This window comes from Ochotona princeps, chromosome X (assembly GCF_030435755.1).
Source record: "Ochotona princeps isolate mOchPri1 chromosome X, mOchPri1.hap1, whole genome shotgun sequence".
NCBI classification, from domain to species: Eukaryota; Metazoa; Chordata; class Mammalia; order Lagomorpha; family Ochotonidae; genus Ochotona; species Ochotona princeps.
The window spans coordinates 93415255-93441349 of NC_080865.1; the positions used below are offsets into that span (position 1 = coordinate 93415255).

A 26095-nucleotide genomic window follows, 5' to 3' on the forward strand; every position below is an offset into this window, starting at 1 on the left:
TTAAACTACAGCAAAGGAAATGGTCAACAAAGAGGCAACCAATCAGCAAATCTTTGTACACTACACAACAGATAGTGGACTAATATCCAGGATATACTAAGAGCTCCCAAAACAACACAGACAAAACAAACAAACCAGTTAAGAAATGGGTGAAAGAAATGAGCAAACGTTTATCAAAGGAACAAATTCAAATGGCTAACAGACATAAAAACGCTCAAGCTCCCTAGCAATAAGGGAAATACAAACAAAAGCACATTGAGGTTCCATTTAATTTGAATGAGAACTACCTACATACAGAAATCCACCAACAGTACCTGCTGAGAGGATGTGGGAAAAACTGCTAGTGGGATTGTAAATTTGTGCAACCACTATGGAAGTCAGTATGAAGGGTGCTCAGGCAACTGAAAATTTATTTACTACAATCCAAGGACTAAAGTGAGGGCTACTTTACTGTCCTAAGATAAAGAGCCGGGCAGGTGTTTTTCTGAGTGTTTAAGACTCCAGTTAGGACAACCTCATTTTATTTAGAGAGCCTGGGCCCAATGTCCATCTCAGCCTTGTGACTTCAGTGAATGGTTGTGTTCCTGCAACCTACCTGGAAGACCCTGATGAAGTTCCTAACGCCTGGGGAGACAAAAAATACAGACAAATGTAGGAAAAGGGATGAAAATCTTGAAAGATATGTCTGGAATTTGAATTAATTGCTAGTCAACAATGTGAGGTTGCTAGGAGTTTCCTTGCTCTTTTTCCCTGAGGTTTCAGAGATTGTAAAATTCTCACCACATTGGCCAAAATTCTAAGCTCGAACCTCTCCTCTATCACAATGTGCACAGCACAGTGCCTTGTGTTCCAGGCAGTGGCATCCGTATTCTGCATCCAGGTTCTGACTGCTCTCCACGTGCACAACAAACAGCAAGGGGACCTCCCATCTATCTGCAGATAAAGAATGGAGAGTTTGGAAGACTTTCTACCCAAGGATGTGATTGATCTGGGTCTAGTAAACTGGGTGGGGCAGATTTCCAATACACGGAGATGACAGGAAAGTGAACCTATGGTGTGTAGGGGTGAGTAGTGGAATTGGACCAGGAGGGTGGACAAGAGTATTCTAAGCAGCAGTGGGAATGAATAGAAACAGCTGGCTTGGGTTTGGATGCAGTTTCTACGTGTAACCCTGGAGAGAGGGGCAGATCGCCTGTCAGGAGATTCAAATCCTCCAGTGATGTTGCTTAAAGGCAGGACCACAGACTGTCAAAAGAACGCACCCCATACACCACCAACTCCTTTTTTTTTTTTTTTGAAGATTCATTTATTTTTATTGGAAAGTCAGATATACAGAGAGCAAGAGAGACAGAGGGTGGGCCTGGCAGCGTGGCCTAGCAGCTAAAGTTCTCACCCTGAACACGCCGTGATCCCGTATGAGTGCCGGTTCTGGTCCTGGCAGGTCCACTTCCTATCTAGCTCCCTGCTTGTGGCCTGGGAAAGCAGTCGAGGATGGCCCAGGGCCTTGGGACTCTGCATCCACTTGGGAGACCCGGAAGAGGTTCCTGGCTCCTGGCTTCGGATCAGCGCAGCGCCAGCTGTTACAGTCACTTGGGGAGTGAATCATCGGACGGAAGACCTTCCTCTCTGTCTCTCCTCCTCTCTGTATATCTGACTTTCCAATAAAAATAAATCTTTCAAAAAAAAAAAAAAGAGACAGAGAGAGACAGAGGGAAAGATCCTCTGTCCGATGATTTACTCCTTAAGAAGCTGTAACGGCCAGAGCTGAGCTGATCCGATGCCAGGAGCCAGGAGGCTCTTCCGAACTCCCATGCGGTTGCAGGGTCCCAAGGTTTTGGGCCGTCTTGACTACGTTCACAGGCCACAAACAGGGAGCTAGATGGAAAGTAGGGCCACCAGGACACAAACTGGCACCCATATGGCATCCCAGCATGGGCAACGCAAGCACTTTAGCTACTAGGCTACCATGCCGGGCCCCACCAACTTCTTTGGAAAGGCCACTTCGGCCTCTGTAGCACTTTACCCAGGGTGCTATTGAACATGGATGCCCCTCTATCCGCAGAGGATGGAAATGAATGTTTACTACCTACCTTGAATTTTGCACGGGTGGTTTCTCTAGTCACTGATTCACAGATGCCCTGTGTCCTCATACCTTTAACAATGTGTCCACATCTCAGCAGCACCCTGAAAAGTACTTTGCCACTAATGCAGCTGGTCTGTGTTGTCCCGACAGGGTGAACCGTTCTGATGATTTTGTTTGTTCCACAGCACTCACCATTTGTCAAGGTGGTATGTGGTCAGCACCCAGAACCTGTGCCACTGACTGTCGCAGCCAAACGGTGAGGACCATTGCTCAGACCACTTAAGGTGTCTTTTTAAAAAAAATTATTTTATTTTTATCACAAAGTCAGATATACAGAGAGTAGGAGAGAGAGAGAGGAAGATCTTCTATCTGTTGATTCACTCCCCAAGTGGCCGGTGCTGTGCCAATCTGAAGCCAGGATCCAGGAATTTCTTCCAGGTCTCCCACGCAGGTGCAGAGTCCCAAGACTTTGGGCCATCTTCGACTACTTTCCCAGGCCACAAGCAGGGAGCTAGATGGGAAGTGGAGCTGCCGAGATTAGAACCGGCACCCATATGGGATCCCGGCGCATTCAAGGTGAGGACTTTAGACGCTAGGCCACTGTGTCGGGCCCTAAGGTGTCTTTAAAAACAAAAAGGTTATTGCTTTCTCGGATAAGCTAGTGGATACAGACAATAGGCAAGCAGTATAACAGTGATACACTCTGCTGGGGTTTTTTCTGTAGTTCTTGTTTCTCATTTTTATGTTCTATTATTGCTTACAAATAATAATTAGTCACCAAGAAACCTAGAGGTATCATTCCTGGTAGTAGATAGAGGTTTTCAAATCACAAATGATCTGCTGACATATGATTATATAATAATAAAAATAGTAATCAAAGACATTTTCAGATTCCTGAGAAAGTATAAATTGAGCTGATGGACATGGACATATTGTGCCCTGCTCCCCCCTCCAAAAAAAAAAGCAACTACCTTAGTCTTACGAAAGTGCTCCAAAATGATCATAGCACGTTCATGTCCTTGAAGATAGATCTGCCTTGAACATAAATTAATTATGCCCTCCAAAAGTCTCTGTAACTTATAGACAAACACTTACTTCGTCTATGATCAGAAAATCCTTTTCAGAAAAGATAGAGTGCTTACATTGGACCTCATGTGTGCAGCAGCCATTTCAACAAATAATGGCCAAATTAGTGATCATGCTCTTCATATATAGTCCATAGAAATCCATCTAAATACTCGGTTAAGAATTGTCCATCATAATCTACTCCATTACCTCTGTAAAAAAGAATCAGGAATAGCATCTTGAGGCCAGTATGAAGATGATACAGAATACATCCCAACAAGAATATACAGCATATTATGGTGATCCTCCTGGTCAGTTAGGAATGGTAAGACTGATTACTATCCTGTATTCCTAAAAATACCAGTGCGATGGATGAAATAAAACCCCAACACATTTCTAAGTATAACTGAGGTGGGTTTAGAAAACAGTGTTTTTTCATGTAAGAGCCATGAACTCATCCCAACATGAGATTATACTTATTTATTTATTTATTTACTTACTTATATTTGCAAAATAGCTATTATTTCCCTTTAACTTAATTCTGCCTCTGAATATGCACTTAGTCTGACCTGGTGGAAACATGAGTTTACGTAGGCAGGTACTTAAAGCACTTAAAACTTCATGGCACAGCATGCACCTAAAGCCCAAAAGACAAATAAATCACCTTTTCTGATGAAGGAGAAACAAATGTCTGTGCTATCCATGTCTAGATCACTTTAAATTTCAACCTCCAAGCTCCATATATGTAGATAGAAATTATTTGTATTTTCTGTAATGTAAGAATACTTGACCATTGTCTATACCTATAATGTCATGAATACTCTTAAATAGCACAATGATGGACTTGTGACTATTGTTGAAAGACTACAATATTGTAATAATATAGACGAAAACAGTGAGGGAAGGGGAGGAACGCAAGGGTGGAAGAGGAAATCCTTGAGCTTAAGGAACTATATCATACAAAATGAAAAGAAATAAAAATAAAAAGAATACCTGATGAGGACTTGGAAAGTTTAATCATAATTACATACTAAATGAACAATTATGACTCTAAGATAAAACTGACAACCATGCAAGAAACCCGGCAAAAGGTGTTTCCTCCCAGAAAGTGGAGGAGCACTCATTTTGGTTAAGAATTTCCTTGCTTATAACTTGAAAAAGCCCCATGCTTCTCAGAGGAAGTGCATGGAGACTCTAATGATGAAATTGGATTAAATAATGGGATGTTCTACACAGAGTCATAGTAAGAAAAGAGAAGCTAACACAGTATGAAATGATTTTAAAAAAAACCACACACACTCACAGGTATCACACCCACAGCATTTATAGGCATTTCTGTCATTAAAAGAATCAGGAAACACTCAAGCTGATGAGCAAAATGGGCTTTATTACATTGAAATACCAGAGGTCTGTGAAATGAGTTAAACAGATGAAAATCTTGGCAAAAATTGCATTAAAACAAATGAGTAGAAAATTGAAATGTAAAGTTTTGATTCCTTGCCCTATTAAAAACTGAACAGTCATGGAGGAAGATGGGCAATGGGAGTCAGGAAAAATTTTCTGTTCTTTGTTAAAGACAATGTGAAATTTCTTAGAACAAACCTCACGGGAAGTTTTCAGAGTATTTTTAAACAGAATAAAATTATACCAAACATAAATTTTATGTTAAATAAAATTCCAGGACCTGGTACTGTAGCCTAACGGCTAAAATCCTTGCCTTGCACATGCCGGGATCCCATGTGGGAGCTGGTTCGTAGGGACTATGCCAAGCTGGGTCACAGCACTCACTGGCACACACAAGATCAGAGGCTGGGAAAAGGCCTTAGTTGGGGATCATAGTGGATGCCCTGGCTGGGTTGAGGCTACCACTGAGTGTGGGTATCAGAGTGAGAACCATAGTCTGGTTTGAACGTGGCTGCAGTGTCCCTCAGCACAAATGTGGACTGGGTCTGGGGTGAGCCAGACTGCGCGAGATTCCAGCACTCACTGGTGCCCGTGAAAACCAAAGTGGATATAGGACAGGCTGGGCTAGGTATCTGCCCCTGCTGAGTCATGTGTGAGCTGTGTCTGGGTATGGACTAGGCTTGGCTGGATGTAGCACCCAACAGCAAGAACCAGAATGGGTGAGAATCGGTTAGGAAAGGCCACTGTTCCTGTTAAGACAAGAAATAGACTAAGTTGGACTGGCTCATGGACTCACCGGTGTGCGCAAGATCTGGCATAGGGAGAGGTTCTAATGGAGGAGCTTGGGAAACTCCTCTGTCAGGACACAGTTCCTGCAAGTGAGCACAAGAACCACAACAGGGAACATCCCATACTAGGCCAAGAAATGGTACCCACTGGCATACATTTTTCTAAGATCGGGGTGAACCAAGCTGGGCCAGTTTATATCACCTGCTGATGAATCCAAGCACCAGTATGGAGTGTGGGTCAGGCTGGGGTGGCCACAATATGAGCCAGTTCACATGAGGACCAAGTCTGGGGGCTGGCTGGGCTGGGCTAGGCTGTAACCCCCACCCTTGTGAGCTGGAATTGCTGGTGGACTGGGCCTGGCCAGGCTACAGCACCCATTTGCAAATGACGAGGTGAGACAGGCCATGCCAGTCTGGGCAACAGGGCTAAATCAGCACACATGAGACTCAGTAACGGGGGAGGAGGCAAACTCAGCAGGGGGCTGCGTGAGTCTTCCATGCTACCACTCCCACTGGTGAGTGTGAGACCTGGGATGGGGGCAGATCAGGCCAGGCAGGGCTACAGCACCTGTTGTCCTAATGTTAGGTGGATCAGGGAAAGCCAGGCTAGGCTGACTGTTCCTACTGGTGCATGCATAAGCCAGAGTGGGTGTGGGTTGGTTGGGCTTCGCTGCAGCATCAGCTGGCAGACACTGACACAGGGGGCTAATTCTGTCAAGTCAAACTATAGAACCACCTGGAGAATACAAGATCAGGGAGTGGGAGTGGGCCCAGTAGGGAAGCTGTGGGCAACTCCATCTGGGTTGCAGCTCCCACTGGTGAGCATGAGAACTGAGACTGGGGCCTTCATGGCTAGACAGAGTAGCACCAGGCAGCACATGTGTGCACTGGATAGTGGGGCTGGTTGGGTCAAACTAGGCTTTAATGCCCATTGACAAATTTGAGAGCTGAAGGGGAGACTGGACCAGTCTGCTGTGTGTATTGGCATGCATGGGAACCAGGACAGTGGGTAGGCCTGGTGGAGGTTATTGCAGGTCACTCTGACTAGGCTGCAGCTCCCACTGGTTTGCGTGAGGGCCAAGTATATGGTGGGCAGGATTGGGCTGGACTGCAACACCCACTGGTTTGTGTAGAACACAGGGTTGGAGACAGAACTGACCCAGCAATTGCAAGCAACAGCATGTGCATAAGCTGATTGGGGTGATGGAACATGCCAGACCCTGTATTGGCAAGCATACACAAGAATCAGGTCTAGGGTCGCCTCAGGTGAAGTTACTTTGGAAATGCCTCCAAATGAACCACTGGACTCAGAACACAATGCTGAAGAGAATTGTGGAGTGCAAGTGTCAGAGCTGGGCCGCCTCAGTAGCTTAGACCAGTGGAAAGCATGTCATGGTACACATGGAGGATATGGCAGTACATTGAGGCCTGCAGAGGACACCTGGTACCATAACAGAGGATGGAGGACAGAAAAAATTGAGCAATTGCCCCAGCCAAATGTAGGCAGTTGATACCAAGGCAAATGAAGACCCTAAGCTGGAATGTGTCAACAAGTATTCTGGAGAGATTTCACCATAATTGGAATGGTGAGACTGGCAGTAAATCAGAACTGTAGACCTATCAAAATTTCTTGAGCAGGAATGTCTAAGAATGTCCCATATCGGGAACCCTGGGATGGCATAAGGGAGCTGAATCCATCTCAGAATGTGGAAGCCTTTGGGGGGCTGGGTGTAGCTTACACACAATGTAAGGTTGTAACACTTGTCACTTCTTTAGATGTATTGCATGGACCATGTATGAATAATTTTTGCACACATTCTTAAGATTTTCAAAATTAAAAATTTTGTGGTCCGCAGCATGGCATAGCTATTAAGGCTCTGCTTATAGGGCTGGTAACCCATACGGTCACAGGTTCAAACACTACCTGCTCCAATTGCAATCCAGTTCCCTAATGATGTACCTGAGAAAGCAGCAGAGGATGACTCAAGTCTTGAGGCGCTTAAAGCCACAAGGAAGGCAAAAAGGACACTAAGGTCTTTTGATTTGGACCAGCCCAGCTCTTGCTGGATGTGGCCATTTGTGGAGTAAGCCAGTGGATTGAAGATTTTCTTTTTCTGTCTCACCTTATGTCTCTATAAACCTACCTTTCAAAGAAAAGCAAATTCATGTTTAAAAAATATGCTACACATTTGGATTCACATAGTGGTGCTACAAACATGTTTCCATGTGTGGTGCTTGTACCGTTATCAGAGAAGCACTTTGAGTCCTGGGTCTCACTTTCTTTGCAAGTTCTGACATTGTTTACATAGTTGAGAGGGATGCGTGTCCATGCGGTGAGTGTTAAGGTATGGAACAAGGTGCGTGGGACAAATGTTTCCCATCTTGTTTTGTTTTCCTGTGTCTTCAAGGGGGGAACGAGTAGAGACTGCTCCTTACTGTCAAACTACATCAGAACCCAGGGATGGGGGATGGTCCTTTGATGATGCCTTTGAGACCCTGGTGTGGGGAAGAGTGTTCTGAGGCTGTTACTTGAGTGATTTTGATAGCACTGAGAAGTTGTTGCTTTTGTTGCACTGGGGTTCAGAAAGTCTTTCCAAGGTCTATTGGTTGACAAAGTCCACCTTAGTGCATTCACACAGACCTAGACACTTGCTGCAAAGCTTGACCAGGACAGTTGTCCAACCTGTTCTGCCTTCTATCCTCCGATAAGGCCCGGGATGGGCATCATCTACCATCTACTGGGTAGATGAGCTGACCATCACATCCCCTATGTGTTTGTGGACATGCTGTCTACTGCATAGGCCTGAGCAACAGAGGACTTCCAGTCCTGATACATGAACCCACAGATTGAAAGACGTAGTTTTGATTTTGCTTCTGGCTGCAGTTTGAGTGCATTGGTGTAGGTAGAGAGTTCCTCAAGAGACCTGACCTGGGATGAACTCAGACTTGACTCTTGGTGTGCCATTAGTGCATGGTCAGGTTCGGTCTCTCACCTGAGCCAGCCAGCACACTTATCAGAGACTGAGGCTGCTGGTCACTTCCACCACCAGCCCCATCCATCCCGCAAATAGAGGCATGCTAGAAGCTAGCCCAAGTCAGGCTGCCACAAGCTCTGCCTGCATGAACACCAGCAATCACTACCTTAGTTTTATTTAGGTTCCTGCTCATGCACTTGAAAAGAGAGCTGAAGATGACCACTGTGTCCTGGGAGACCAGGATGGAGTTTCTGGCTTGTTGCCATGGCCAGTGTATGAAAATGGCTGAGGTTTCAGTGTGCGGCCCAAGACTGCTGTGAATGGGAATAGGGATGCCCCATGTCCCGGGTTCCCGCAAGACAGGAAGGTGTGCACACCCAGCTGCATGTCATGGATTTTATCAGGCAGTAGCCCGGAGCCAGACAAAGTTGTGACCGGTAACCACGATGCTGCGGGCAGCAGACTGGCAGAGGCCTCTTGGCGTTGTGGACGATGGCACAGGCCACCCTTCCTGCCTGCACGGCCCAGCTGATACAACAAACCCAGGGCACCTAAGCGCTTTGCTGCCCTGGCTCTCCTGGCCCAGGACTTGGACTCTGCTCTTTGCTCAGGGCACTCAGTGTGGGGTGGACCGGCCTACAATTCGTGGAGTTCCTGTGTCCTGTGTGGGAGGCCACAGCCCTGACAGGGAGCTCAGGAGGCGGAGCCTCAGCCACCCCACAGCCATACCTGCAAGTCCCCCTCCTAAATCCGATACTCCTAACACAACGCACCTCACTACCAGTCCAACCCATCTCCCCCCGCCCCCGTGCAGCCCATCCCACCCCCACCCCGTGAGGTCCTCGTGCTCCTCCTCCGTCACAGGCCTCCCTCACAGAGGGCTGCTGACGTGTCCCGCGCTGATTGGAGGGCGGCGGGGCGCGTGCACACACACTGCAGTGTGCTTCCTACTGGTCATTCCCTCAGGAGGCTTCCAGGAGGACAGAAGGGCAGCTGAGGGCGGGCGTGTCCCGCCAAGCTGCTCGTGGTTCTGCACCATGAGCTCCTCCGACACCAAGGAGGTGAGCTCATTGGAGCAGGAGCCTGGGTCTGGGTTCCTGGAGGGCGGTGGCGGGAGGAGGGCAGCTGGTGGCAGGCTTCTGAAGGCCTGGGAGGTGAGTGAGGCATTGGGATTGGGCATCAGGGACGTGGGGATGGCGGCTTGTTGAAGGATCTGCCTGGGTTGAGGGTGGCCCTGGCAGGAGAGGGCCAGAGCAGGGTGGTATGGAATCAGCCCTGGGAAGCCCGGGCAGTGGGCCGAGTGGAGGGGTCTCAGCCAGCTCTGTGACCCTCGGTGGGCCTGGGAGAGGCAGGGTGGGCCCAGGTGCCTGACCTGGCCCATGGTGCCCCAGCAGCCCCAACTGCCCAGCCAGCGATCCTCAGATGTGGAAGCACTGCAGCTGGTCTCCACTGAGCGTCCCAGCGGAGCACAGGCTGCAGGGCAGCTACTCCTCAATGAAGGGAGCCCCACCACATGCAGCGGCCCAGAGGACTCCGGAACACGCACTACTGAAGACAGCGTTGGGGTTCTGGGTGACTCCGCAGCATGTGTGCCACTGAGAGCAGAGCTCAGACAGCCGTTTACCAGCAAGCTGCCCATCAGGAAGGCAGCAGTGGGGCCGGCCAGCAGCAGGAGAGGGGCCAGGGTAGTTCGCCTTTCCCAGGCTTCTCCCACCAAGGAGGCCCTGGATGAGAAAGGCCCGACTGGCAGCACCCCCAAAGGCACCATGGGGAGGAACACCCAGGGTCTCCTTTCAGAATTTTGCCCAGGCCCCAGACCATTCCCACGCGGGACCGACCTTCCACCACTCGGCCGAGGTGGGCAAGGCGCCCTGGCCCTCAGGGGCTCCAGATTGCCCAGACTGCATCCCAGGAAGAAGCCTGTGGTCGGCAGCACTAGGGAGAATGCCATGCCGGCCCAGGATGATGCCACCGGCAACAAGCAGCCTCATTCAGAGGAGGAACAAGTGAGCAGGCCTCCTTCATGCCCCGCTCCCTGGGCATTCTCTCCCCGACCCCACAACTGTCCCTGACACAGCCGCGTGAACACACACACACCCCTTGCTCTCCCTGCTGCCTCCCCGTGGCCACTTCAGTAGGCTCATCTGGGGCTTCCTTGTGCCATGGGGGCCGTCTTGTCAGCCCTGCAGAGACCTGTGCAGAAAGCTCTGACAAGGCCCTGGCCCCAGCGACCCTCCAGTGTGGGAGTCGCCTGACGCCTACCGCCTTCTTTGAAGTGGCCGTGCGCCATGAGGGACTAAGTGGTGAGAGATGAGTCTCCTTCGTCCCACCCGCATCACACTTTTCTCCATCCCATACCCACACACACACACATAAACATGCATAAACACACATTCACACACATGCATGCACACACACATAACACATACATGCACACACATATTCCCTGGCCAGAAACTTGTGTTTTAGTTCCTAGCGGAGAGGACGACACTGGCTCACCCAGCTGCATGTCATGGATTTTATCAGGCAGTAGCCCGGAGCCAGAGCAGACAACAGCCTGGAGGTACACAGCCCTTGGTCGTAGGGCAGGAAGAAATCCAAACCAGGGCACCAGGTGAGGCATTCAGATGTGATCGAATTAGAGGAGCCAAACGAAGAGGTGGTGGGGGTAGATACCTGGACCTGGGACCCCCAAGTGCTTGCTTCGCACCCAGACTGCTCTGCCTCCTCAGCCACCTCTGGGAGACCTGAAGCAGCAGGCTGGGCCTGGCCGTGGTTGGCAAGGCTGGCTGGAGAACCTTCGCTGCATCCCTCCTGTTACCCAGGAACATGTCTTGTTTTGTGTTGTGTTGTTTTGTTTTGTTTTGTTGTTTTCTCTCCCAGATGTGCACAGTCCACCTCAACAACATCCGCAAGAGGAAAGGAGGCAGCTGCCAACTGCATTGGAGTCGTGTGCTCAAGTAATATTCCTTTGGCTATGTAGTCCTGTCTGTATCCTGCTTAGAGTGACTCATGCCCCTTCCCTTCCCACAGCTCTCTGAAACAGAGGGCACCTGCTCATTCCTGCTGGTCCCATTCCACTTTAGCACTGGGCATGGGGATGTGAGTGGGAAAGCGGTAAGGTCTCGAGGAGGTGAAGGAACAATGACCGGGAACAGGCTAACCATGCTGTTTCTTCCCCTGTCTGCCTGGCTAGTGTCAGTTGCTAAGGAGAGAAATCAACCGCCTGCAATATCAACTAGGTAGGCTGGGGCTATCGGTGACCAGGTGACATTGTGCAGCAACTGGGGCCCGAGACAGGGCAGGGCTGTGCTGAGGATGGTGGTGGCCCCTGAGGACCACCAGGCTTGCGGGAGAAAGCCTGTGTGCGGCCTGCCCCTGGAGCTGCCTGCCTGTCCATCCTTCCATGCACACCCTTGTGAGACACACATTGTGTGATCACATGCACGTTTCACCAGTGAGTCCTGGAATCTTGCTTTAGCCCAGTGGAGACTGAGTGCATTTTCTCTCCAATGCTGGTTGCCAGGCCATGTGCATGTTATTAACAGATTGGGAACAAGTCTCTTGCTCACCAGTATTTGAGAAAGACTCAACAACTGTGCTCCAATGAGAAAAAAATCTGTTTCCCTATCTGTTGGCTGGTGTGAGGGAGTCATTCCCAGGACTGCGTAACACCGGGTGGGAGTGGAGTGTTGGGGTGCTGGGTCTGGCCTCCCATACAGACAAAGTGAGCCTGGTTGTGTCTGTGTCTCTCTTTGGCCCCTTCTCCCACCCTAGAAAATTTACAATGTGTTGATGGAAAGTCTCAGGTGGATGGAGGTGAGTGGCACCTGTTCCATGCCCTTTCACGGTCAGAGCCTTCGGGGAGTCCTGGGACGGCCCGCAACTGGTGTACACTGCCTGAATCTGCTCTCCTCGCTGGGTTGAAAGCAGCGCCCGCATCCCCAGAAGATGCCGGGTCCTTTTGAGATGAGGAGCCGCAGCACCACGTTTCCCCTCACCTCCGTGCCTGATGGCAGGGGATCTGCTGAGATGCTCATCTATGACTTCATCATATTCCTGAGATGCAGATTGCCTTTTTAAAAATTCATGATCTTTGTGATTAAAGTGCTGCTCACATTCTGTTTCCGGCCTCTCATGTGCTGCGGAGCCTACAGCCAGCTGGACTAAACATAATTGGTGTGGGGAGCCAGTCATCCTGCCTTGCCATGCACTGGCCTATGCTGCTCTCCTGGCCTTTTCATTGTCTTCTAAGAGCAAGTGCCACCCCGTTGCTCTGTGCTGCTATCTGCTGTCCCCTGTCTCCTACACATTACCCCTTGCAGAGCTCTTCATGCAATCTTCACCCTGATTCTCTCCCAGGTCTGCCCTGACTCTGTGGCAGTCTGTCTCTCCCCAACACACTGGAGCTCGGCTTTGCCCTCCACATGTCGCGTCTCCTGGCCTCAGCTCACATGCTGGCACCAGGGTGGTCTTTCCTTGGATTTGGACACCTTAGCTGGAACCTGTGTGTCATCCTAGTTCCCTCTCTCATCTCTACCTACCTGTCACTTGTTTCAGAAGAGTGGAGGAGGCTGGAGTCACAGCACAGGGGTTCGTGTGTTGAAGCTGGCACATGAATGTGTCCCGGTGACTCTGGACTGACTTGTGGGAGGTGGGCCAGAGGCAGGGATATGTGGTAAGTGTGTCAGGCATTTCATATCTTCTGTTTGCCAAGCCTGGTTCTAACATGAGGTATGCGTGTTCAGGACCCATTTGGCCAACTGCATCTACCCCAGGCTCGGTACATGCACTGCCTGCTGCTGGTTAGGCCTGTGCACATGACTGCACTGGACTTCATGCACACAAGACAGACTCAAGGACAAAGTGCATAGGCATTTCCACTTTGATGAGAGCACAGCACTGCACGAAGTGTGAGGGTCTTGTGAGAGCAGGGACCCTGGCAGAGGTCATAAGGCCATGCCGCTGGCCCCACAGGTACCTGAGGGCATGAGGTGTCAAGGCTGGTGCAGGTCTCCAGGGGCATGAGGAGAGACACAGTTACGATGGGATGGAGTTGGCTGCCACACTTGCAATCGAGTTGCCTAACGATGTCCCTGGGAAAGCAGCAGAAAATGGCCCAAGTCCTGGGACTCCAGACCCCATCTGGGAGGTCCAGAGCACGCTCTAGTTTCTTGGTTTTGGCCCTGCCCAGCTCTGCTCCATTGGACCACTTGTGGAGTGAGCCAGTGGATTGAAGACTTTCTGTCTCACCTTATTTCTCTGCCAATCTGCCTTTCAAATAAAAATAAATGTATTTAGAAAATAGTAGTACACTTTTAGAGCCTCATTGTGGTGCTTCAAGTGGTTTCCACTTCTGGTGCTGGTGCCCTTATCAGTTGTAGTCCTCCTCTTCCTTAGTTGTTCATGTTCGATACTATTTACATACTTGAGAGGCATGCATGATGCATGCCCTTGCGGGGTGTGGTAAGGTCCAGAGGAAGGTGGGTGGGACAAATGTTTCCCATCTGCGTTGATTTTTGTGTGTGTTCAGTGGAGGTCCGGGGAGAAGGTGTGGAGACTGCTCCTTGCTGTGAAACTGCATCAGTCCTCAGAGAGGGGGATGGCTGTATACTTTCAACTGGTCACTCTCTCAGGAGGCTTCCATGAGAGAGTGCGCCTCTGAGACTGGTGCGCCTCTGAGACTGGTGGCCTGTTCTACCGAATGGCTCGTGGTTCTGCACCATGAGTTCCTCAGACAAGGAGGTGAGCTCAGCAGACCGAGACCCTGGGTTGGGGTTCCGGGAGGGCAGTGGCAGGAGGGAGGTTGCCTGCGGGGAGTTCCAACGGGCATGCAAGTTGTTGAGGCACTTGGGCTGGGCGTCAGAGGCACAGGGGTGATGGCCTCCCGTCTGGGGTGCTGCCCTGTGTCAGGGTGGCCCTGGAGTGAAAAAGCCGAGGTAGGACGGGGCAGCCTGGGCAAGAGGTCTCCTGGGAGGCCAAGGCAGGGAACCGGGTGGAGAGACCTTGGCCAGCCCTGTGACCCTGGGTTGGGTGGGCAGTGGCAGGACGTGCCCAGGAGCCTGACCTGGCCCCGCAAGTCTCCAGCAGCCCCAGATGCCCAGCCAGCGGCCCTCAGACTCTGAGACTCGCCACCTGGCCTCCAAAGTGGGCCTCAGGGCAGCACCTGCTGTGGGGGACCTTCTCCCCAGCCAATGGTAACGGTGGAGGTGATGATGGTGATGATCCTGTGTCTATAGTGCTGCAACGAATCTATCGTGGTTGTAAGAAGCTGACAGCAAGGCCCAGCATGATGGCTCAGTGGCTTAAATCTATGCCTTGCATGCACCAAGATGCTATATAAGTGCCGATTTGAGTTCCAACTGCTCCACTCCCATCCAGCTCCCTGCTTGTGGCCTGGGAAAACAGTAGAAGATGGCCCAAAGCCTTGGGGCCCTGTACCAAGATGTGAGACCCAGAAGAGGCTCTGGGTTCCTGGCTTCGGATTGGCTCAGCTCCAACCATTACAACCTCTGTCTCTCCTTTCTCTGTAAAGAAGCTGACAGCAGTCAAGCGTTACATCTAGGCCTTGTCCTTGGTTTCTCATCTAATCCTACAAAAACTGTGACAGCTAGGGACCCCTTTATATAAGCTTTGCCATAGATATTAATCATCTCCAGAATATAAATGAATTTGAGAAAAGGAGGAGTGCCATAATCTGGAAATATGGAATGACACATTGACTGTGGGCCCTCTTTCAGGGCCTACATGTTAGACATGGGAAAGTATTGGGACTGTGCTATGGTGTAGAGCCTCTGTCAGAGAATGAGAACAAGGGGTTCTAGAACCACAGCTGTGATGGTCCAGTATCTTCAATGGAAGTTCCATGCTCCTTTATTCTAGTCTGACTCCAGTATAAAGGACTGTTGTGTGTGGCTTTATAAATATTTCCCTGTGGCAAAGGTGAGACTTCTCTGATTGGGATTGGTCCCAAAACGTCATACTCCTTCAGAAATCTGGATTTTGCTCTTGATTAAGATGTCATAGAGTCTACCTTATTCTGTGACCTCTTTACCTTGTAAAAATTTCAGTTGGAAAAATCACTTTCTGCTGTTGCTGGTGTATTATCATCAAGAAGGGGAGGGAAGTATCTGAGAGGCAGATGCTGTCGTTTCTGGGTACCACATCATGTTAGGTGAGGTGATCACCATATCTATCACACAGAATGACCTTTATTTACCTCCAGAGACATGTGTGAATTGCTATTGCTAAAATGTTCTTTCAGCACCCAACCCACCACTTCTTTTTCCTCTGCATCATGGTTTCTATTGCCTTGAGTGAGGTCACAAAGGAAACATACCTGAAATTGGCTACATCTGGCCTGTAGGGTGTTTTGGATGGAGTGGTTCCTGATGGCCTGTTGTCAGATTTTCTGGCTTTTCTCAAAAGTGTGCTGAAGAGGATGGTTCCCAGTGGGCAGAGTGTGTTTGTGTGTGTGTGTGTGTGTGTGTGTGTGTAAATATAAGAGCTCAATTCTGAAGTCCTGAGTCATAAAGGAGAATGAGAGTTTCTTTCATTATTCTCCTGAGCATAGTTTGCACTGTGGTGAGAGATCTGTGCCTTGTGGGTCCTGTCCGTGATCCATATGTGAAGCTTGTGTGAGTCAGAGCCCCACGAGCTTCTGCAACTGAACTCAGGTGTGCTGGAATATTTCAGTCAGAAACTCGGGTTGAGGGCTTAACTCTTTGCTGTCCTCATGCTGAAGAGGGAACATCCCTACAGGTGTGGGTGTCACCCTTTCTGTCCAAGTGCTTGCAGCCTTTGTTGGGCTTCTGTGACCCAGATGCACTTGGGCATCTATGAGGGACAATGCAATACCTTTGGTATGTTTGTTACTTCCAAAAGGGAACAGCAGAGATGACAAAATGGGACAGAATTTCTGCATCTTATACAACCTCCAGCTCCTAAAGCTGTGATAAGGTAAGGTGGAGTGGCAGTGTAAAGATGAAAGTGGCAAAATTGTTTCCCTGTCTTAAGTTCTCTGAGAGGTCAAACGTGGATGTAGAGCATCTTCTGAATATGAGAAAAATACAGGGAATTGCGTGACAAAGACTTTGGTGTGGAGCTGTAGTGGACGTGCAGAACTCTCTGCCCTCTTGTCTGTGCCTTATAGTGTCCTTTTGCCAGCGTAGTGGGGGCACAGAAGACAATGCACAGAGGTGCATGTGATGTGAGAAAATGTGGCCCTTTTTAGAGTTTGAGTAGTTTTTGATGAGGCCAAGTGTTTTCCATTTTCCCAGTGAATGTGTGTATCTCATGGGGCAGGTTTTGCAATATCTGCTTTCTTCTAGGTGTTGTGTTAGGGCTGGGAACATAAGCATACACATAGGTGACTTTTCCATACATTTTGGCTGAGCGATACTCTCCTGTGAGGCAGCTTTGAGAAGAATCCACTGGTTTTTTGTTGACATGGGTGTCACCTCTCCTATACATTGTGTTTCTCCTTCTGGTTCACATTTAGTCTCCCATGGCTTCATGGGTAGTGTTGAGTGTGGCTTGGGATGTGCATTTTTCTCTATCTTCTTCAGCATGACCTGGCTATGCTTCTATTGCAAAACTCACAGTCTTTTTCTTGTTCTCTTGCACCACAATATTTGCGCTGTCAGCTTCTTGTTTAGTCCTCCTTTAGAAATACTAATCAGGTCTGACCCTTCTTTGCCTCCCAGGTCAGATGGGGTTGTGAATATTCCCTGTGCAATGGATATAACTGTCAATTTCCATTGAGAGAATTGGTCATGTATTGCAAAGAATTAACATTTTCTTAAGTAGATGCTCTATGAATTGTGTAGGGTTACTGCTGTCTTTCAAGAGGGAGTATTAAGCTTTATTTTCTTGTCTTACTTTGTAGATTTCAACACGTTACATGAAATCCAAAATTCAAGACAATCCTTGAATTTCACCTGGATAAATTCATCTCAGTGGGTGGAACCCATACATCAGTTATTTATTGATGTGAAAACATTGCCTTTGGGAACTTGACTATGGGTTTGGTTTCATCATGAATCCTTGTTTTTTTTTGTTAACAATATGCACATTTCTACTTTCACAACACATTCTCATTTTCTCTGATGTTTTCATGTGAAATATGCATGCACCATGTGTGACTTCAGTGAGGAAGCCAATAGGTTTAGACTGACTGGTTTGCTCAGCAGTTCTTTTTTTGAGTCCTGTCTTCAGCCTTGCTGGGCCCTTTCAAGTAGTTTCTTTGAGCAGGGGGGTGCGCATGTTTGTGTTTTATTGTTCTTTGTGAGTTAATGTTTGGGAAACCACGAGCCAGTTTGGAGTTGTCAGCTCCATTACGTAATGGTTCATGTGTCAGGTTTGTGAATTGAAGACTAGAAGTGGGCTTCACTCCAAGTTACTTTAAGAAAATATTTATGAAACCAGATAATAAAAAAGTTTTCTTCTGAACAGATCAGGAAGACTGCAAAACATGCCACCCTGAACACTATAGTAATATTTTAGTCAACACAGTGTGCTTATCACTGTGATACCAAAATATGTCATGGCCCAATGATGTTGTAGCAGAAGCACTTGTGTCTATAACAACACTGTATGATAATTTCCCAATAATTCCATTTGTTTCTGACTCCTCTCTAAGAGCACTACTGCTGTCTGCAGCGGCATGAACAAGATAAGAGATAAAGACAGTAACACAAAATGATTACAAAAGTGGCGGCTAAAGGGAAGCCCCCTTTTCCTAATAATGGCAGGATTATCCTGAAGGTTCACTGACTCAACCTTTTATTAAACTGCTCTGGGAGTGAAATTATAGGAATTGAAATATGACAAAATTGTTTAAAGATTTATTTATTGTTATTGCAAAGTCAGATATACAGAGGAGGAGAGACAGAGAGGAAGATCTTCCGTCCAATGATGAGCCTGTGCTTTCTCCCCATGAAATATAGCAGATTGTTCCTCTCACTAGATTTTTTTTTTATACAGTATATAGCTGCTGTGTCTCGTGGCTGTCAATGTTACAGCTCTCTGTGCCTTACAGTCTCTCCTCTCTCACTACACAGCAGCAATCCTTTGCTGGCTCTGTCCAGGCATGGTACTATCTTCTCTTAGAGCTTCTATTCTCTGCTGTGGTCTCTGTCTTGTGAACTGGAAGAATGTGCAGTGAGTGAAGCAAATTTATTGAAACTTGGAAACAGAAGTAGTTCTCTGGGAGACAAAAGGGGGTGTTTCAGCTGCTTTTCAAGACTGCCTGGCTCAGATATTTATGCTCCCAAAGGAGGACATTCACCAATTGGTCTAGGTCTATGATAATGAGGTGTTCTATTTGATCCAATCAGACAGACACCAATCCACAAAAACCAATCCACAGAGGTCTTAGTTAATCTTGTGTTCCATAGGGAAGTTAAGATGTGTTCAAGCAGGTCAGTGGTGGGCAGGAGTCTGCAGATGGAAAAGGTGAAGACTACATTGTACATGCTTCTCCTTTCTCCATCCCTCAGGTCCCTGGAGGGTTATGTTGTGTATGCTGCTACTTTTTTCTTCCAGGGCCATTTACGCTGGGTCCCAACCAAATTACAGCTCACAGTCAGGTGCTGGCCTGATCTGAAGGAATGGGGCGACACAGTAACAAAAGCACTTGACCTCAGAGGCTATACCTTGGGAGCATGGGACATTCTACACCCGCTGTATAGTGTTACCCCCTGTGTAGTGTCATCTAGAGGAGGTAAGAAAGACATGAGTCGCTGTGCCACTGTTGTCCCCCATTTCCTGCACGTGCCTCTGCACTATGGGCTCAGACCCTCTGAGTTAATACTGCCAGGTGAAGGATTCTTCAACCTAATCACATCCTCTTCCTACAGAGCCAGGACGTGCAGGAGGCAGAACCATGCCGAGAACTACCTCCTATTTACATTGCCACCTGCATCTTCTGCTTCCAAATCATCTATTCTCTGGCTCAGTGCCCCTGAGTGATCATAACTGGCAGGACAATGGTCACTGAGTGAAGAGCCATCACACATCCCTCCACTCTGACCCACAACCATACCAGTTGTGTCAGTCTTTAGAGGGAGAATTTCTTCTACACAATGAATTTGGAAAGGACCAGGCCACAGAAAAGAGAGAGTGATAACCTTTTGGCAGCACCTGGAGCAGAGAGAGAAATTGGATGGGAGAAATGACCCACAGGTTGTGGGGCAACGAAACAGGGGATTGTAGACAGGAGAACGTCATATGGCTTCAGTGTCAGTGTGCCTGTCCTTAGAAACAGCATATTGTTAGCAGTTGGAGACTGTGGTGAGTCACTCCCACCTAACTCCTGATGACACTGGTCCATGGGTGGTGTTGATCCCCTCCTGGCAGCCTTTTCCCTCTGTTCAGCTCCCACTGTCTCTCCCTCCTCAACCACCTGCAGGATTCTGTTTTCACACACCTCAGAATAGAACCTCTGTGCTCAACCCCATCCTATGCAATGGAACATGTGGCCTGGACACACACCCACCAGTCCTGCTGACATGGGTTCTGCCTTCAGTGTGATCGTGGTCCCTGGCAGGCTTGTTTCTATAAGCACAGGTTGTGAGACGTTGTGGCTCCAGGTTTGTTAGCACAATCACCAGGGCCATTTCTTTACCAGGCTGTGAGCACATCATCCCTGATAGTAAATGGTGTCCCAGACCTCCGAGCAGCTCTGAATCTGCTCGTCAGAAGTGCATATTCCCCAGGACAACACTGAGTTTTGGGATGAGATCCACGTGTGTCCATGTAGATGGCTGGGGAAAAGCATCCCAGGTCCCTGCAAAAGCCAGTTTCTCTGTGCTCTTCTTCAGATAAACGATGGAAGGCTCCCGATGGACAACAGCCTGATCTCACCCTCCCTCTAGGTCTGGAGACTCCTGCGAGGAATATCAGGGAGGAGGGAACCCCCTGTCTTGTAACCCTCTCCCTGCCAATGAGATAGCAAACACACATCACATAAAGCATGGAATGTGTCCTTTTTAAATTTTTTTCTTTTCACATTTCAACATTCCAGGAGACATAGACACCTGTTGTCTCCATAGCTGACTCCACGGTGGATTGCTCATGAAAACATCCATATCCACTGGGAGAGATCGATGCTATTTCTAGATATCCCCAGTTGTCTGTTCTGTAAGTATGTGAACACATTTTGGGAGATCTGCTGGTGTTTTGAGGGTTGCTTTGAAGGTCATTTTGATGGGGGGCTCACTGGGGTGTGCCCCCAGTGGTCCCTTTATTCATGACTGCATAACACCACTAATGGCCCACAGATGCCAACAATACCAAGAGACCCTGAAAGGCATGAGGAAACACAGACAATCATGTGACACTCGACAAGGCCCAATGTAGGGGCTCCTTGTGCTTCCCGGTTTGGAATAGAAGAGATATTACTAGACTTGCCTGTAGTTTCCGGAGTTTAGACTGGAACTGCTGGTGTCTGTATCCAATTCCTGTCTCTTTACCTTCTTCTATAAAAAAATACAGTCTGTCTGAGTGTGAGCAAATGACTTTCTCCCACTCCACTTCTGCTACCAAAGAGAAGTGCCCTTCTTAGGTAAAGTAGTTTGACTATGATCATGGAATATACTCTACAACCCCGTTTCTCAGAATGGTTTATATAACACAGGTTTCTTTTTTTTTTTTTTAATTTTTTAAAATTTATTTTTAATTAATATTTAGCATTATGTGACAGTTTCATAGGCTTTGGGAATCCCCCTCCCTCTCCCCTCCCCCCTGGTGGATTCCTCCACCTTGATGCAGCATTACAGTTCAAATTCAATCAAGATTCTTTCCTTGCAAACATATATTAAGCATGGAGTCCAGCTACTTATTGTCCGGATGGGTTGAACAGTTTCTTCTTTTTAGGCAAAATCTCAAGAACAGGGCATAGAGTCAGAGGTCAAAGTACTCGTCTATATGTCTCACTCTCTTCCACCATGTCCCAAATGTGATTTGTGGGCAGCTGAGCTGTCATCACAACTCACAGTGGCCCTCAGACCTTTGCGATGATCCGTCTGGCATTGCCCTTCCCTCACTGTATGACATCATGCGGATCAGATCTGGATTGGGTGAGGGGAAAGTACATGGGCCATGTGTGTGCACCATCTGTACATGTATTCATTGTAGAGCATTCTGTTTTCTTAGCCTGAGAGATTGCTTTGATCATGTATAGACCTCCATTCACTCTTTGGGAAACTTGATAGTGAGCCACAATTTTGACTTCTCAGTCCAATCTGAAAGTCAGTCCCAAGTGGAATTTGTCAATACTTCCTCAATCTCTAGGTGCTAGAGTTTTAAAATTTATTTTAAGTTTTTAGTATTGATTATCATTTTTAATTTTTTAATTCCAGGAAAGTATATTTTATTTAGAAGAATGATAAACTTTTAGTGCTGGTGTGAATTTATTTTTTTATTGATTCAGTTAATACTTACTGAACCAACAGTGACTGCACAAACCAGTTGACAGTGTGTGTACAAATTATATATTTATTGACATCATCATGTTAACAGTATCAAAAACAGATAATATATGTATATTTATATAAATTTCAAGTTTTTATGAAAATGTATATTAAAAGTGGGTAAGGATAGTTCAATGTTTAAATATTTTAAGTCACCTAAGATAAATAGCGTAGCAGATATATAGTTAGATAGTGAAGATTCTTTAAGTGCAGCATAGTCACTGATGAAAGGATGGATGTGGCCAATGGTTCACAATTAATGGAACTGTAAATTAAAGAGAGGGAGGGGACAGGAGAAACTGGTTAGCATGGAGTCCATTTGCCAGATAATCCAGAATTATGATTTGTAGTCTAGAAATTGGGTAGGTAAACAGACAGTTTTAAATAGGTTTTTAGTCTCAAAATACAGCACATTTATTGCATCCAAAGTAAGAGTCTAATATGCGACAATGAACAGGTAACTAGTTCAAAGGGATTATTCGATGAGAAGATAAATCAAAAGGTAATTATGTCTAAATTAAGAGCATGCTTCCTGCGAGTGATTTTGCAGAAAAGAACAGCAGAAAAACTCAGAAAAGACATGCGAAATGGTAAGTATACTTGCACCCTCCACCGCTGGGCCGCGCTTTGCAGGTCAATTCTGGCTGCCCTTATATTCTAGCAGTGCACATTCAATTAATGAGGTGTTTACTTGCAGACAAACTGGCTGTGAGCTGTCACACTCCTCAGATCCAGCCATACTCCGAATGTAATATACAGTATCTATACTGCTAGAAATATGAGTGTCCATGGGTATTTTCTAGAGGTGGGTCATGGGGTATTATGACCTAGAAGAGGGATATAGTGTGCACAGGGCTTTGCATTTTATGCAGTTATGTTCACATGATGGAATAAAGGACTATGATGAGAAGATGTGGGAATCCTCACACTGGTTGCATCACTCCGTCTTAGGTGACACAGAGAGAATGAAGTCTAGATCCTCGCAAAGGACCCCTGTCACACAGTCCCCCTTCATGATGGCAGGGAAGGTTCAGTCCTGCTGGTGTCCTCCTGCTGACCTGAAAACTGTGGGGATCTTTTGAAACCCACAATTAGCGTGACACCAACCAAAATAGGAAAAGGAGTTCAGTGCAGAGCATTTTATTAATAACAGAAAGAGGAAGTTGCCTTCATTCTCAACAGACTGTCTCCCTCACAAAACTAAGGAAGTCACCGACGGAATATATCAGGAGAGGTTGGTAAGTGTATGTCAACACAGATAGTATTTGCATACAATACTAAGAATAAATATCTTAATGGACATAGTATATCTGACTGTCCTTAGTCACAAAACACATAGGACTTTTAGACATGTGAGTAGCAATAAAGTGGAAAATATACACAAAACTTTTGTGAATTGCTTCTTTGGACATTAGAATAATACTTAAATACCAATTTTTTCCGAGACTAACTTTTGAAGTGCTGTCTGTGATTCCCTCCATGAAGTTTTGAATTCAGTGCTATCTTCATTGTCAAGCACAAAGAAGTGCAAATGTGAGTCTGTGCAACAGGCAGACCACATTTAATCAGTGCCTTCAAGAGTGAAGGTGAAGAATTATCAAAGAAAAGGACCTTTCACACTTGATGTGAAACTCACTCCATGGGATGAGTGACTAAAGCAGTACTGAATGCATATGTCAGGGCATCTAACTGGAATTGCAAGAGGGTACTCAGGAACCTTTGATTTTTAAAATCTGACAGCATAGTAGACTTACAGGAAAGGTTGTGCGTGTTTGTGTGTGTAAGGGTTTGTGGAAAACTGTGGTTAGCAGCCATGTGGTGTCTGTCTTGATGGTCGCTACTGGATCTCGGGCACTATGACAGGTTTTATTGATTATAGTGTCTTCCTGAGGCTATGTTGATAACAAGAACTCATGGGTGAAGGCCCCTCCCATGTCAGTTCCTGTACACACAGAGAACATGTCAGGAGGAAAGTGTGGGGTTCTTGAAGTCCAGCCTGGCACCCAATAGGTCGAGCTTCTTCCTTATGTAACAACTGGGATGGCACAGAAATGTTTTATGTCTCAGTGACTGGCTTTGCATTTAGACACAAGGTGGTCAAGTGTTTGCCCAAATAGCCTTGTAATTCCCTGAACAGGGTGTGGATCAGCATCTCCTCCCCCAATTCCCTCGGAACCAAGGAAGTTGAAGCTCTGTAATTTCTTCTGGTCAGGCTGTAGATTCTATTCAAATGGCCTCTCTGGTTCTGTTTCATATCCCTCATCCCCAAGACCACAAACATCTGAATTTTCAGAAAACACTTCTTTTTTTTAAAGATTTATTTTTTATTGCAAAATCACAGAGAGAGGAGGAGAGACAGAGAGGAAAATCTTCTGTCTGATAATTCATCCTCCAACCGACCACAGTGGTAGGAGCTGTGGCAATCTGAAGCCAGGAACTCCTCCGGGTCTTCCACATGAGTGCAGGGTACCAAGGCTTTGGGCCAAACTTGACTGCTTCCCCAGGCCACAAACAGGGAGCTGGATGGGAAGCAGGGCAGCCGAGATTAGAAGCAGCACCTGTACGGGATCCTGGTGCGTTCAAGGTGAGGACTTTAGCCTCTAGGCCATCACGCCAGGCCTCAAAGGACACTTCTTAATACTCGTTGCAAAGTCTCAATAATTTGCAGTCCGGTTGAAGGGGGGGGGGGAATTGATTGGATGGTTAGTTGAATGTACAATACTTCATAATAACCGGTGGTGGGTAGAATTTTCCTCTTAGATTTTCTTGGCATGACAAAAAGTGATGGGTTTGATCCTGTGATAGAAAAATGGAAGCTGAGAAACAACCAATGGAACATATATGCTTGGGGCATGGGCAGGCATGATGGGACAATGTGACTAAGTTTTGGCCTCAGTATATTCTACCTGATTGTAACAGAAATGTGATAAGGAACATGACCAAGTGAGTAGCATGCTTCTGTCATAAGCAACCAGAAGTCTTTTTGAGTGAAATTTTGTATTCAGAACTGAGAAGTGAGCCACAGATATTCTTCCTATTTTTTCTACCTCTTTCAATATTCCTGACATAATTCATTAATCAAGTAAAAGACGAAGGTAGATTATGAGCAAGCACACTTGCCTGATCAAGATCATGTCTTTTCTTGTGTTGCTACAAAATAACCAGGCTCTCACAAGTAATTCAGTTTTGGGGAGATCATTCATATGTGAGGGAGACTTGCCATACAAGCTGCACATGTGTGGGATGCCCAGTAGCAGTCATGGAAAATCTGTGAGCACAACTATGTAACCTGAGAAGGAATTTCCAGGCAGCATTAGTCTGGGTGCTGTGAAGTAAAATGTTGTGGGAAAGTAGGAAATTTAGGAGGCAGTGATGAAGGAAGCACTCAGACTGGGCCATGTGATAGTTCCCAGAAAGCCTCAGGGAGATTGTACAGAACAGGAAGGACTTAGATTCGTGTCCACTGAGGCAGGAAGAAGCTGGCCTGTTTGTCTACTGGTGACACAACCAGTGTTACTCTCTGTTAAGAAATTTCTTCCTGAGCAATCAATCTTCGTTACTTGCAGATGGCTCCTAACAGTAACAGTAAACTTCTCAGTTGAGAAAGAAATGCTGTTAAAGGAAGTCTTTGGTAAGTGCAGACAGTTTTTGCATTAAAAAGTGAGGTAAACCCAGCCCTGAAGGGTCGGAATCCAAGTATGAAAGGCAGTGTCTGATGTTTTGTGGAATGACATGATCCACATGTGTAAGGATATGGTGCACTGTTTGTGAAACTTTTCAGTGACCTGGAGTTTCTGTTTTTGTTCTTCCTGTCACCACTCCCTGGCATTTCTGCAAGGCTTTGTTGGGTGGCATTTTTCCATAGAAAACCTATGTCACAAATCCATTTTCATAGCACATTGACATAATTTTAAGCTCTCCAAGAAACATGCCAGTGAAGATCTCACAATCTAGCCCATGGGAATACAGAATAATGCTGTTGTAGTCTGCCCTGCCTGTGGATGTGCTACACTTGGTGGCTGGACACAGGTATGTCCTTGGGATTTTAGACACCTTGGCTTGCAGGTGCCAATAACTCTATTCTTTCCATGCAGTCTAGAGAGATCCCAGCTGCACTGCAAGTAGTGCTGTACTTTATGGAATGACAAGGTGAATGTTCACATCACTTTGTTTGCTCAGATACTGTTTATCAACCCTCCCAATTGTGATCCTTAGATTTTTTCCATGTGGTGAGCTGAGTGTATGCACGTAGATGATATGACTGGTTGAGTTGTTCCTGATGTTGTTGGCTCTAGGGATCTGACTCAA

The 26095-nt window shown here is 47.0% G+C and overlaps 1 protein-coding gene and 1 long non-coding RNA gene across 2 annotated transcripts; one reads left to right on the forward strand and one right to left on the reverse strand.

Annotated features, from left to right (window-relative positions):
* The first annotated feature begins 11192 nt into the window (after positions 1 to 11192).
* On the forward strand, positions 11193 to 12367 carry LOC131478590 (uncharacterized). The gene is made up of 3 exons (XR_009244560.1): positions 11193 to 11557; positions 12093 to 12134; positions 12249 to 12367. It is a non-coding gene; the product is annotated as an uncharacterized LOC131478590 (long non-coding RNA).
* An 8021-nt stretch (positions 12368 to 20388) lies between these two features.
* On the reverse strand, positions 20389 to 22526 carry ETDB (embryonic testis differentiation homolog B). Its single transcript, XM_058659168.1, has 2 exons — positions 22479 to 22526; positions 20389 to 20505 (listed from the first exon to the last, which is right to left on the reverse strand). The coding sequence occupies exons 1-2, from the start codon at positions 22524 to 22526 to the stop codon at positions 20389 to 20391; spliced, it is 165 nt and encodes a 54-aa protein (XP_058515151.1).
* Positions 22527 to 26095: the final 3569 nt, after the last annotated feature.

What these genes read in the sequence shown, in the direction of transcription:
- ETDB (XM_058659168.1), bottom strand. Translation starts at nt 22,526, where the DNA reads ATGGCTGGATCTGAGGAGTGTGACAGCTCACAGCCAGTTTGTCTGCAA. An exon ending in CACAGCCAGTTTGTCTGCAA is followed by an intron (nt 20,506 to 22,478) that starts GTAAACACCTCA and finishes TGACCTTCAAAG; the next exon opens with CAACCCTCAAAACACCAGCA.